We start from the raw sequence: 14,640 nt of genomic DNA on the forward strand, positions 1-14,640 counted from the left end.
AGTCCACACAGCAGACACATATCTATCCAAGTATAAGAACGGCTTCACATCCCTAGAGCCCTTCAAGTAGGACCTCAGAGAGCAGTGCCTCCAGAGGTCTAGAGATGCACAGGAGGATCTCAATCGTCAGCCTCAACTGCACAGGAGAATCACTGAGAAGCTTTAAAATGGACATGCGCCAAACCACTGAAAAGGAATCTGCAAAAGTAGGATCCAGGTATCTTTTTTTTTTTTTTAAAGTGATTCCATTGTGTCTCTAAGGCTGAAAAACACTGGATAAGATAGGCATGGGCTCCATCAAATTAGTGTGTCTATTATAAGAAAGATGGCAAAGACCCAGACAAGAAGACATACATCTTCCAAAGAGCATGAACCCAAAAGAAGAAACAAAGGGACTGAACCATATATACACAGTTTGTTTTCCCAATCTCTCTAAGTAGATACAGCCTTACATTTCCCTTGGAGAGAAAAAGGTAGAGGATGTTGAAAGGGCAGAAATGTCTTCCCAATTCTGTTCTCTTCTCAGGAATGGAGTGGAAGTTTCTTCATACAATCATGAGGATCGGGTGGCAGATTTGCCCCTGTGGCTGATGTGGCTTTCCAGCTGGGCCTTCATAGGTAGGTAAGTTTGCACATATAAAAATTGGAAGAACAGGAAAAATCAAAAACAAAACTGGAGGAACAGGGATAGAGAGACATTTTGAAGCAAGGATTTTTCTCTCTCAGTGTTTTTAGTAGTCTTCTAAGCAATAAAAGAATGATTATTAACAGTCCTAAGTATAAAAGAAACAAAATGCCTAAGCTATAAGTTGGCTGAAATATGTCTTTCTGAGCTCAGGACCTTTACACATGCTGTTCCTTATGCTGTTCCTATACTCTTCCACCCTCCCCTCATCCTGACCCCCCCCCACCCCTCTCATCTAGTTACAGGTACAAATCCTTTATATCTCAGGCTCTGGGAGAGCTTTCTCTGATCCCACAGACAAATTTAAGTTACCCCACCATATGTTCCCATGAGATCTAAAACAACTTATAATCCTACATTTGTGATTATCTGGTTAACATCTGGTTAATGAATTACATGAGGACAGACCTGGATCTGCTTATTCTTCATTATATTCCAGGCTCCAGTCATAGTTGTTATATGTCTGTGGAATGAGTCCCAGGCCATTCACAGACTGCACAAGCTGCTTGAAGTTGCAGAGAAGGAAAGAATTCTTTTTATGTTTATTTACTTTTAAAGAGAGAGAGAGAGAGCATGAGCAGGGAGGGGCAGAGAGAGGGAGAGAATCCCAACCAGGCTCCGCACTGACAGCACAGAGCCCAAGGCAGGGCTGGATCCCATGAACCGTGAGATCATGACCTGAGCCGACATCAAGAGTTGTACGAAATCAAGAGTTATACGAAATCAAGAGTTAACTGACTGAGACACACACGCACCTCAAGGAAAGAATTTTTGAAACAAGAGGTGACTAGTGCCTTCCTTAGAATTGGGAGTACCAGAGAGCTTGAAAATGAAAATCAGGTAAGGCTGCCAATGCTTGAGCAAGAATCACCTGCCCTTTTTCACCCAACATAACCACGGCATACGCACACCCACCGGTCAAGAGACCTGTGTAAGACGGCATCATGCTGAGAATAAAACCTCGAAAGACTCTCTTCAGTCAACTTGCACTCAGCCAGAACACAGGCTGGACCAAATGAGGGGAAAAAATAAAGAAAGAAGACCAAAAGATTCTTCCTGCTTTAAGGCTTCAGCACAATAACTAATACCTGTGCCAAATAACGATTTTTCTGGATAAGAGTCGGGTATGACAGTAACCATCAGGCTAACCACCTATCTCAAATTCAAAGGAGGCAAAAGGGGTTAATTTGATGTCAAAGACACACTGGGCACCAAACTTGGTGGCCAATGTGTCCCTCAGACGACAGCTCGAGACCGCTGCGCCGAGTTGGCTCCTCAGAAACACCGTCTCCTCCCAAGCTGCCAAAATGATAAGCCAAATCCCGGGAAAGAATCATGCTCCTGAATCTTGGAGAATATTTATGAAAGCAAATAAGGTGAGCAAATAAAATCAATGGTAGAAAAACAATACGCAACTCTTCCTTGTTGCCCTGGGCAAATCTGTTGCTTAAACAATAACAACAGAATCTAATCAGTAAACCTCTCAGCTGCCAAGATTATACAAGCAACTTGCCTATTTCAAATGTCACATTTCCCATCTGATATAAATATCTGCCTTCTGCTCACATTCCTGAAGTGTAATACAAATTAGGCCCAAACGAAAATTCACCTTGGCACAAACTAACTTTTTTTTTTTCCTTTCAAATGACCCAGATTGTGCATTATGAAAATTGTGAAGTCCTGGTGGTCTTTTCAGAAATTGGAATCGATCGAAGCCTGGGTTACTGTTCTGTCTGGCCTTTGCACATTGCTTTCCACATGGGACGGGGGGACTAGCTCCTTCAAGTCCACTGAGACCTGGTTTAGCCTCAGCAACCTTTTATACACAAATGAAATACTGCCTGTTATCTGATTTCTGGAAAAATCTGCTATAGCAGGGAGATGTTTATATGCTATTTTCTTTAAAGAAATAGCTCTGGTAATAAAAAAAAAAAAACACAACTTGAAAAAATGTTTAAAGAAAACAATGTAAAAATAATGGGAAAGGTAAAAAGGCTAATCTGAAAGACTGCTATCACCAAAATCAGATGTGTGGACTAAGTGGGTTTATGCCAGTATACACACATTCTTGTTAATGGCAGGAAGCAAGACATCTGAGGCATGGAAAAAATGCCCAACCTGTCTACTTTTGCAAATGTAGTACATGCGAACTAGAACTAGAACCATTTGTCCCCAAGTGTCATCCACAGACAACTGAATCAGAATCCCCTGGGATAGTGATTAAAAATGTAGAGCACTAGCTGTCACCAAAGACCTTCTGAATTAGACTCTGTCTTGGGAATAGGACCCAGGAATCTGCATTTTTAACATCTCCTTCCCCCAAACAGTGTGTTTTCTCTACAAACTTGGCTTCCTGATAAGTCCTTAGTTACCCCTTCTGATCCAATCGGACCCCTTAAGCTGCTTATATAGAGACATTCAGAGCTGCCTGGGGTATTAAAGTTAAAAGAACCTCTCTCTGGAGCATGGTTCCTTTAGATCTCTGATCTCACTTGAACCAAGTAAGTAAGGAAAAAAATCTATAAAGTCTACTGGTTAACAGAGTGCATGAGAAACACTCCCTTCCGTGGAGTAGTGTGATGTTTCAGAGCAGAATAAAAATGTTCATTATTCCCAATTACCAAAGCCTCTCAATTTTGGGCAACCAGAGAAGCCAGAGCAGGGACTTTCATACAACCAGTTTACACAGAGTCACCATCCCCGGAACTAACAACACCCACACTGTAATGTGTAGGTGATTATAAATTAATCACCCTCCCCAACAATAATCACTGTCATCCATGTTTATAATTACCTAAAGACTGTAAACAACAATTCAACACCAGCAACCAAACCCCCAGAGAAACTGCCCCTTTCCTAACATTCAACATTAACTTTAAGATATTCTTGCATATTAAATTAGGAACAGGAATTTCCAAACCAAACGACTCCAATTTTGAATGTATTTCGAAGGTTTTTTGAGCAACAAAGGACACCTATGTTTACACAGTAATGTTAAGCAGGAAAGGAAAAAGGCCTCATCTACATAAACATCAATGGACTAGCATTAAGCTTCTCCCAGCCCAGCCCAAATGGGAAAACGCCCTGAAAGAAACATTTACAATATATCTTTAGTCGTAAATGTTTGGCTTATATATTTAATAAATACTTATAAAAGTGAAGATTTTGATTTTATGTTTTTATTTTACGATGAATTCCGCTATTTTTAGGATTTCTATGATCAATTGATACTTTAGGTATCACTCAAAAATAATTCAATTTACACGGTACTTCTAAGAAATAAGGGTTTGACTCAAATGGCTTAAAATTATCTGAAACTCAACCATATGAGGTGGGGGCAGGGTGGGGCGTCTTTATTTCATTTTACCAAAGAGTTTACAACCTTCAACAGGCTTTGAACTTTCAGCTGAAATCTTTGTTATTGAAAAAGAAATTGCAGGACTGTAGTCTTCCCTACGTCAGGGTAAGTGCAGGTAGGGATTGCCAAAAAAAAAAAAAAGAAAAGAAAAACCTGTCTAAAGTCTTATTTGTAGTTTCTGGAAAGAGGTCAAGCAGTAGAGAGAGGAAACAGAAAGCATACCCTTGCTCATTTGGGGCTGAGTCTCTTCATCTATGTCCAAATCTTCTAAATCTAGGAAATTGTCCACCTAAAAAGGGATTAACATCATTGTTATGTATATGAGACCTACTGAAAAAATACAATTAAGAATCAATGAACCCCCTTCCACAGCATTCAAAGTAAGCAACTGAATCCACTTTTCTCATTAACTTCTGAGTCTCAACTAACTGTCTTTGTGTTCACTGTGCTTTCCCGAAGACATATGAAAGAAGCAGTAAATTTGGAAGTTAGCCTGGATTTTATAGGCACGATAGTAAGATCTCTATACTGAAAGGGAAAGGATGGTCTGAGGAGTTTTTGAAAAGGGACTTTGTTCCCAGATTCCCTCCCAGGATATATACTACTACCAAGACAGTCCAAAACAGTGACTCTGGTTTTTTGTTTTTGTTTTATTGCTTTTGCTTCTCCACCAAATGATGGTGTTGGGTCTGGCTATTACCATAATGGGCTTTTCACTCTAGAGTCAAGAAACTAAAGAAAGCAGAAGAGAAAGGTTCATTGGAAATAAAATCATCCTGCCCCAGGTAAATCACAAGAGAGGTGAGCAGGGCCAAAAATCAAGTGTTCTCTCTTTCGAACAAATAAAACTGAAAATTACTTCAAAGGTAAAAAGCAGAGCAAATGACCTTTACAGACACAATAGCAGCATTTCAATGAAAGACTAGTCCTCGTGGAATCCTGCTCTCCACAGCAAGCTGACAATGAGACATTTTAGATTAACAAAACGGTAACATTTCAGACACGAACTAATTCATCTCAGGTGAATACCAGAGTGTAAATAAGAAAATGATTTCACCACTGGCATAAAGGAGACCTAGTAGAGTAAAGGCATAATGTCGAAATGCTCGTGACCTAAAACATGCTCATAACGAAATATCATAAAGTTAGAAATTCAGATCTCATAAATGGAATTCAAAACACAGCCTGGGTTTTTCTTCCCCCAGCTCTACTTCCCAGACCCTGGCTCTGGCATATGAATTAAAAATGGAAGCTTCCATTGCTTGTAAGTACATAACTGTAGTTATTTCCTGGCATCCAAGTGACAGCAAGAATTTATCTTCACCATGATGGTTTCAGTACTAAAACTGTTAGACTGCCATTTCTCTTAATAATGGTGTATGTTCAGGGTGACTAGAGTCATGTTTCTCTACTGAAGCACCCCTTCCATTTGCTAAGCTTCCAGGGGAAAAGATCTGGAACCCCACCAACCAAGCATACTTCAAAGATATTTAAACACCAGTAAAATGTGCTGAATGATCCAATTTTGTATGAGAGATAGCAAATGAGTCCTGTGGGGTTTTTTTTGTTTTGTTTTGTTTTGACTTTTTCTTTTTCTTTGTAGTTTTTTTTTGTTTTTTGTTTTTTTTTTTTTTTTTTTTTTTTAACCACGGAAGAAAATTGAATCAAGCCTTACCTTCACCTTTCCTGCCCGATTCAGATCACCTTGAAAGGTACTGCCAACTTTTTGGCCTTCATCTATCACTATCTGAAAAAAACAGTGAGGACACATTGATGGGAAAATGAAACAACCAAAAATAAAGGAGCTGACACTGTAGCCCCTCGGGCAATAAAACTCCCCTTCCAGTTTTTGTTAATTAGCTATGCATGATGGACCAGATCCACTAAGTCATAGTAGTGGTCAGGGAATAGTTTTCAGGAGGTCTGACTTCTACTTCTGCTTCTACACTCATCCACAGTATAACCTAGAGTAAATTACTTAACCTCAGTTTTCTCATGTGTAAAGTAGGAACACTCCCCACCTCATTACCCCACCTCCCATTCCATCCCATTGAACCTCTGAAGGACAAACCAGAGAATGCTAGTACAACATTTTCAAGTTATTAGGAAACAATATCATTGGACAATTCTTTGCCTCTCACGTGCTGGTTAAAGACTCGATAGAAAATATACCAATTGCCAGCGATTGCCAGTAGAAAGTGAATCCTTTACAGGGGGAAAAAATGGTTAGGTCCCATAATCATCTCATTGGAAGCAAGTTCTGGAATTAAAGAATTGTAGGACTCTGCTATGTATAAACACTTTAATAACACAGAGACCTTTGTTCCCTTGTATGAAACCACAATCTCATGTACACTTTTGTCCACAATACCACAAGGAAGACATGATGAACTAGAAAGTAGAAACTCAAATGGTGTAAAAAGTACACTAGCTTCCACTAGGATTCCTTGATAGTTAAGAACCATAGCCAAGGAGAATATGAATATAGTCTATTAAGTCTTTAAAATTGGGAAGAGAGCATCCAATATTTATTGACCAAATCTTGGAAAAACCAGGATAATAGATTTCACTTTAAGAGATGAACCCAAGGGCACCTGGGTGGCTCAGTTGGTTAAGCGTCCAACTTCAGCTCAAGTCATGATCTCGTGGTTTGTGAGTTCAAGCCCCACTTCAGGATCTATGCTGACAGCTCAGAGCCTGGAGCCTGCTTCGGATTCTGTGTCTCCCTCTCTCTCTGTGCCCGCCCCTGCTTACCATCTGTCTGTCTGTCTCTCTCTCTCTCAAAACTAGACATTAAAAAAAAAAAAAAAAAAAAAAATCAATAAAAAAAGATGAATCCAGAGCAGGTAAAAGAAATTCCTATTTTACACAGATAATTATAAAAAGGAACTCTTTTTTTTTTTCCAAGTAGAGGACAAGCTAAAATATGTAAACAATGATAAGAATTTTTAGATGGCAGTTCCTTAAGGGAACTTAAAAATTGGGGGATAAAAAAAATAATAATAAAATAAAAAAAAAAATAAAAAAAAATAAAAATTGGGGGATAACTATGTTACCGTCATAAACTTTGGCTGCTGAAATCATGAAATGTAATGATTTTCAATGAAGCATCCCAATGCCATGCCTAGAATTAAGAGTCTGAGTTGCTGATCCAGTACTGCCCAATGTTTCTTATGTTCTTACACTCTCTTTCTCTCTTCTTCTAATTCATAAAAAATGGGTTTTTTTCCTGTTTCTATAAATGTGGGGTATTACCTGTTCCTCTTCTGAAGGAAATACGTTTTCTGAAGAATCATTTCCAAATGCTCCTCTTTTGGTCACGTTATCCTCTGAAATGATATTATAAAACATCTACCACATGGAGTCTAGTTAATTTCACATTTATTGAGAATCTTTCTTCCAAACAACAACCAAAAAAAAAAAAAAAATGTTTTTCAAAGAAATCTACCAGCTGAATGCTTGAGGGATTGAGCACTCTTAACTTTACAAAATTATTTCTGGGGTGCCTGGGTGGCTCAGTTGGTTGAGCACCTGACTCTTGATTTCAGCTCCAGTCATGATCTCACAGTCATGGGATCAAGCCCCACATTGAGCTCCATGCTGAACATGGAGCCTGCTTGGGATTCTGTCTCTCTCCCTCTCTCTCTGCCTCTCCCCCACTCAAAAAGAAATAAATAAACTTTTATTTAAAAAAAAAACTTATAAAATTATTTCTAAAAATGCATAGAAAGATAACACTATTTCATTCACTTTTCAATAAATACTTATTAAGTGCTTACTATATATCCAACACTGTTCTCAGCCACCATTACAAGGTCAATAAAGTACAGTATTTGCAAAACTCTTAGATATTATATTTCTCTTTTTTTTTTTTTTTTTCTAAAATTGAGGTTAGGTTTTCCTTATGTGGAAACAATGTATGGATGATTTTGGAAAATTTGCAAGAGAAAAAAATTAAAATTAGAAAATCACTCCTAATCTTACAAAACAGAAAAGCTGTAACAAAATTTTTTCCCAATGGCTATTTTTCTCATATTTTATCTGTGCGTCCACGTATGTAATTCTAAAGAGCAATGTTTGACCATTCTTGACTATTTATAATTATAGTATCTTTGTGCTAAATCTGTTCACATTTGTGATTATCTTCTTAGGATAAGGAAAGGGTCTAAGAGTAATCCTAAATTAAGAGACTGAAAAGATTATGATAACTTGATGCCATTAACAGAAATGTGGGGGATAAATTTGGATGAGAGGTAATGAATTAAGCTTTGATCATGCTCATTTGAGGTGCCAGTATAAATAGTGAGGGAAACATCCCAGAGGCAGCATAGGCATAGGCTGTATCATAGCTAGAGGTAAATATCTGGTCAAAATTACACTGGGATAGGGGTTTAAGCCATAAAATTATTTTCAATATTAGAACTAATAATGAGGGTTAACATGGATTGAGTGTCAAATCCTCTTGTACGAGGGCCTCATACATCTCATTTAAGGCACACAGAAACCCTAGAGGTAGGTACTATCTGTTATCCCCATTTTATAGACAAGGAAACCAAGACCTACTAGAGAGATCAAGTAACCCGTTCAAAGTCACACAGCTGGCAAATCACAGAGTGGGGATTTGAACCCAGGCCTTTTGACTCAGAGTCCACACTCCCAATCACAGTGCTATGCCACTTAGAGTGATATAGCAAATGAAGGGAAAGGGTGTTTAGAGTACAGAAGAATGAAACAGAAAAAAAAAAAAAAATCCCAGAAAGGAGACAAAGAAAAGTTTACAACAGCACAAGAAGAACCAATGGTAGTCGTAGAGCCAGGAGAACTTTGATCTGTGTGCTTCCTAGGCGTGTATCTAACCAAAGCGGTAGGAGACAGCCTAACCCAGCAGAGTGGCCATGTTTGTTTCTCTGGAGCTGTGACTTGCATGGCATCAAAAGCAGTGAGATTCTTGTTGTTTACAGCCTAGTGCAAGTTCAGTCAGAGTCCTTTGTTGGCTTGTGTCTACCCCATCATTGGCAGAATTAAGACTTGCAGGGGTATCTACAGGACATTAACGCTGGAATACTGTTGGGGCACAGAGGTAAGGTAACCTAGTCTGTAATACGTTATTAACACTCAATAAACAAGAGAGGGAAAATGCAAATACTGAATGCATCATTTTTTCCTTAAAAAGTCTGTATTAATAAATAACACAAGCTGAGGTCAGTTCTCTCTCCTTACTCCTACACCAGCATCCACGACTCCTAAGTAGCTTCCACTGGGAAGGCAGAAATTCTGATGGGAAGCACTAGCCTTGGCAGCTGGCATGGAGGGGTGGGGGTCAGGGGGTGGAGTGCTGAGTGAGTAAGGTAATGGGAATGTTGCCAATAATACTGCTGGAGTAAGCAACCAGCACTAGAAAAGATCAGATAGCTGAGGAAGTGATGGTCTTAGGACTTACCTCCCCGATTTCTTCCCCTTTTACAACCAGAGCTGTCCTAAATCGGTCCTGGGGGAAAGATAAGCAAAGGTAGCAGGGTAGAGCAAGATCTGAACAGAAATGCCTGGAGACAGGAGGATTCACCTGAGGAACGGAAGGGCTCCTCAAACTTCATCCAAGTTAGAGACAAGAAGACTTCCTGTGGCTACCGGTCATTCCTAAGCGCACTGTTTTTGTTTTTATTTTTTTAATGTTTACTTATTTTTGAGAGAGAGAGAGACAGAGAGACAGAGTGCAAGCGGGGAAGGGGCAGAGAAAGAGGGAGACACAGACTCTGAAGCAGGATCCAGGCTCTGAGCTGTCAGCACAGAGCCCGACATGGGGCTCAAACCCACGAACTATGAGATCATGAGCTGAGCCGAAGTCGGACGCCTAACCAGCTAAGCCACCCAGGCACCCCCTTCAGTGCCCTGTCCTAATAGGAGGTGGAATAGTTTCTCTTCTCCCTGCTTTTCCTTTAAATCCAGCACAACCTAAAGCTAGTATTTACTAAGAACATACTACGTCCCAGCACACTGCTGTAATAGTCTATTGACTTAAATACCTGAGAAGCAGTGATGTCTGAGAAGAACAGATGCTCTGTAAGGACAAGTTCTGATTGTTCCCATAATCACTCAATGCACTCCTCTGCCATTTCCAATGAAACGCTCAGGTTATTTGACAGATAACCAAATGAGACTCCTTCAAAATAATGAGCAATACATAACAAAGTCCCATCGTCTGATGCTGATGTTGAGCTATTGCAGGGATCTCAGATCTAACAAAACATCTTCTTCATTCTTTTAAAACTTCCTTTTGTAAACATAAAGCTTTCACTAAAAACAATACCAGAAGAGGAATGCTGGTGGCTCAGTCATTTAAACATCATCTCTTAATCTCATGGTTTGTCGGTTCGAGCCCTGCGTTGGGCTCTGTGCTGACAGCACCAAACCTGCTTGGAATTCTCTATCTTCCTCTCTCTCTGTGCCCCCCTCCTTTTAAAATAAATAAATAAACTTAAGAATAGAAAAGAAAAGAAAAGAAAAGAGAAAAGAAAAGAAAAAGAAAAAGAAAAGAAAAAAAGAAAAAGAAAAGGGAAAAGAGAAAGAAAGAAAAAATACCAGAAGATTCAGAAAAGAACTTGTTCTCTCTCTGACGGAACCTACAGTTTTAAGCCTCCTTCCTGAACCTTGAAAGTAGTTTCATAAGAATGTATATTCTATCACTCCAAAGACCCAGAATGCTTCTTATGAAAGCTTTTACCATTTTTTGAAAAAAACAGCAAGTAATATATCTCTTGGCAGAGTAAGATAGGAAAAAAAGTTCTTTTTCGATATGATAATGTCAAAATGGCAGATGTTGGCACAGCCCGGAATCCAAAGTGGCCTAAAGCCTGATCAGAGAGCCAGCTGCTGCTTCCTAGAGTTATCCTGGTGGCAATCCAAACGTGCCACCCAAGCGCCCGTCTCATCTGCTTCTGTGCTCCATCGGGGTCCTTTTACCCCTTTCATCTCATCCGTAATGTTTCTTGCTTTGAAATAAGTATCAGATATAATACACTTTAGAAATCTAGCAGCAATATTTCAGAATGCAAGTAGGTTATTGAGACCTGAAAGACAGTTTCTTGCGGTGTTTCTGGGTCAAAACTTCAATATGGATGAAACAAAGGGTTTTTTTCGTTTGTTTGTCTGTTTGTTTGTTTTTTCCTAAAGGTTTTTTAAGGTTTCATTATTCTGAAGCAATGGAATTTCAATTTTCTTTTGGTACCAAACAGATAAGCTTCTAACAGATGTCCTTTACAAGACCACCAACTATACCTACCATGTCTAATTTCAGGCCAAGGAAAAAGATTTCACTCTTTGAAAAGGTGGAAACCACAGATGCCTTGATAAGTTAAACATTAACCACATATTGGTTGTGTATCTTCCAGATGAAAGTGATCGCTTTCAGAGAACTCAATTTTGTAAAAAAGCTTTTTAAAAATTCAAATTCTGCCCATACAAAAGCCAGACTAGACTAGACCCCATGTGCTGAGAACAGCATCACCACGCTCGTGGGAGAGTTTTCACAGATCAACACAACCGACATCAGAATTCATGACCCATTGATTCCTGACGGCAACCTCGAGAGTCTGTCCTTCTGCCCCACGATCAACGGCAATATAAATCAAGAGCGTGTGCTCAGTCACGAAGAGATATTGGCTATGTTGCTGGAAGGAAAGAAAAATACATGGGGGGAAATTCTGTGCAACACTGGGCAGTTGCAAAAAGCCTTCTGCAAAAAGAATAGGGGATAAGCAATCATGCTTATAACAAGGTTGGGTACTTTGAAAGTCAGGGGGTGATTTTCACTTTATATTCCTAGCCTAGAGCAATGTTTCTCTGGACAATAATATTTGCTCTTGATTTGTCCAGCCAAACTACTTCACTCCACTGCTTCTTGATCACATGCTCCTTCGTATCCGGCCTCCCCTGGAGTGATAGTCGTTAGGATTAAATAAGCAATTTAAAAACCAATCAATCATAAATCAGAATAAATCCAAAGCTAAATTCAGCAGACAAAGGTTTTGTCTAAATTCCCTTTGCAGTGCTCTGAATTCCAACTGCTTTATGTTCTTCATTTGAAAGGGCACAGGGAGGAGAGGATTACCTCAGCCAGGCCAGTCAGGAATAATTGTGCTTTCCCTGAGGCTGGATGATAATTGACTCATTATTCACAGTCAGCTCTCAAGCTGCCAAGACACAAATGTACAACCCTGGCCTGGAAAAACATGTGTCAAAAGACCAAGATGCGGGACACAACAGGAATAAGTTGAAATTTTTGAAATGTCCAGCATTAGGTACTTACAGAGAGAAAACTGTGAAGGGAGTGTAAAGTAGCCGAAAGGTGATTTACAGGAAGAAAATCCGAGTGGCCGCTGAGCCGTGCAATCCATTCGATCTGAAAGTTATATTGTGGGCATCGGCTATATGCAAGGTGACAAAAATGGGCAAGACCCCGTCCCCACGCTTACAGAGGCTCCAGAGAAGTTAAGCTGGATATGTCAACGACCAAAACAGAACACAACTACGGCAGACGATGTAAGGGAGTACAAAGTAAGAGAATGGCGAAATCACAACAGGTTTGGAAGAATCACAAAAGGCTTCACACAGGCGTGGAGCATCTGAGCTGGGCTTTGGAAGACTACAGCTACAATTTCAACAGCGGAGCACTGCTGAGGTTATCCCACAAAAAGGGAAAACTGCATGAGCAGAGCTCCCAAGGTGGGAAAACAGGGGGCCTGAGGAAGAATCACAGAGCATTCCAGGAAGGTGGGAGCACACCTTCAGTGACAGGTGGAAGGGGGGATACTCGGAGGGCCAAACAAAAACTCTGTAGTTTAACCTAGGCCCTTGGGAGTCACAATCAGAGCTGTGCTCTAAGGAGATGATGGAGAGAATGGAGCAGAGGAGATCAGACACTGGAGCGAAAAGTAGAAAGTACAGGAAGTAATCCAGGTAAGAGCTAAAGGGACCCTCGGCAAAGGATTTAAGAAAGGAAAAAAAGAGCTCACAAAGGGAGTTCTTTTGTTTTATTTATTTATTTTTTTATTTTTTGTCTCCAAAACAGAAACGAAGACACTATCTCCAGGTGGTTATATTTCCTCCCTCTAGATATCTCCAAATATTCACCTTATCTCTCCACTGCAACCTGTACTATTCTTTTAATTTAATTTGGTACACCCTAAGTAACTTCTTTTTTCTTAACAAGCTCTGTGATGATGGAAGTAGATAATACGGCATGCTTGCAACCTGTGAAATGGATTACACTTTGGTGCAAAGAGGCTACACATATCATCCCATAAGATAAGCTCACCTTCCCAACTGATTTAGCCAAGGCCACGGAAGGCAGGTGGCCTGCCTTAGCAGCAGATGCCTCACGCGTGAGCACAGCCTCCCTTAGCTCCCAGAGTCCATAACAGGGTGACAGTTGCTGCTGACATTGCCTACACAGGGCAGGATCTTGCTGCATCCAAAAGTTCCTTTCTTTCTGCATCACAAGTTTACCTACTTAGAACTTTCAAGTCTGTGCACAAACAACTCATTTTCTTAATCGGAAATATTTACAGACAAATGGGATGCTCCTCTTCTCGAGCCAAATCCAGAGTCACAAGGTCATATAGTCATCCAGTGAAGAACTCACAGTAAGGATCTAAGTACCCATGAATAGTAGTTTCACCTGTCCATGGCTTTATTGAGGTATAATTTACAAAATTCCTTATTTTAAATGTATAATTCAATGATTTTTAGTAAACACAGGGTTGTGCAACCATCACCACAATTAAATTTTACGTCTTTTCCATCACCCCAAAAAGGTCTCTGGTGCTCATCTGGAGTCCCTCTCTGTTCCTACTTCCAACGGCAGGCAACCACTAATCTACTTTTTTATAGCTACGGGTTTGCCTTTTCTAGACAACATAAATGTAATCAAACAATATGTGGTCTTTGTGCCTGACTTCTTTACTCAGCATAACATCTTTGAGGTTCAGCATGTATTAGCACTTTGCTACTTTTTATCTATTGTATGGATAGATCACATTTTGTTTTTTCCATTCACCAGCGAATGGACATTTGGGCAGTTTCCACATTTTGCTCCCCCTTGATTCTGATGTTGAGTTTGATCCCAGGAACGCCATTGCTAACCCAGTTCCATGCAGTGCCACAACATGATGAAACCAAAACAGAAGACAACTATAGTTTCAACTTCCCTCCACACCCAGACAATGGAAGGAATGCAGTAGTCATTGGAGCTAAAACTCTCTGATCATCTTATCTCCTCACATGGTCTAGACTTAGCATGAGGCCACTCTAGTATATGTTCCCATTTTCTTCAAATGTATCTGAAATCATCTCAAATTACCTTTCTTTAACTCTTCCTGGCCTATCTCTTCCCACTAAAATGTAAGCCTAAAGAAAGCAGGAACCTCTCTGTCAGGAAAGTACTTACAGTTCTTAAAAGGGAAAACATTCATTCTCCAGTCCAAAGGACATGTAACATTTAAGACTGAATGTAGATTGATACTCAACCCTTCAACCAGTGAGTTCACTGAGTGCTAAGCTGAAAGACTGGAGGAGGAGATAAGAAAGTTATTAAGACTTG

The 14,640-nt window shown here is 39.8% G+C and overlaps 1 protein-coding gene across 6 annotated transcripts in view; it reads right to left on the bottom strand.

Moving 5' to 3' along the window:
* IFTAP (intraflagellar transport associated protein) overlaps nucleotides 1–14,640 on the bottom strand; it is a 66,513-nt gene that overhangs the window by 15,478 nt on the left and 36,395 nt on the right. For 5 of the 6 annotated variants that reach the window (XM_040495417.1, XM_040495418.1, XM_040495419.1 and 2 more), the window contains exons 3-5: nucleotides 7,299–7,372; nucleotides 5,719–5,790; nucleotides 4,266–4,332 (exon numbers count right to left, since the gene is read on the bottom strand). The exons of the other annotated variant lie outside the window; for it this stretch is intronic. In XM_040495417.1, coding sequence (XP_040351351.1) covers nucleotides 4,266–4,332; nucleotides 5,719–5,790; nucleotides 7,299–7,372 — 213 coding nt within the window. The remainder of the gene's footprint in view (nucleotides 1–4,265; nucleotides 4,333–5,718; nucleotides 5,791–7,298; nucleotides 7,373–14,640) is intronic. 6 annotated transcript variants of the gene reach the window in all.

The sequence above is a fragment of the Herpailurus yagouaroundi genome, unplaced genomic scaffold, assembly GCF_014898765.1.
Source record: "Herpailurus yagouaroundi ecotype Mexico unplaced genomic scaffold, PumYag 187, whole genome shotgun sequence".
NCBI lineage: Eukaryota > Metazoa > Chordata > Mammalia > Carnivora > Felidae > Herpailurus > Herpailurus yagouaroundi.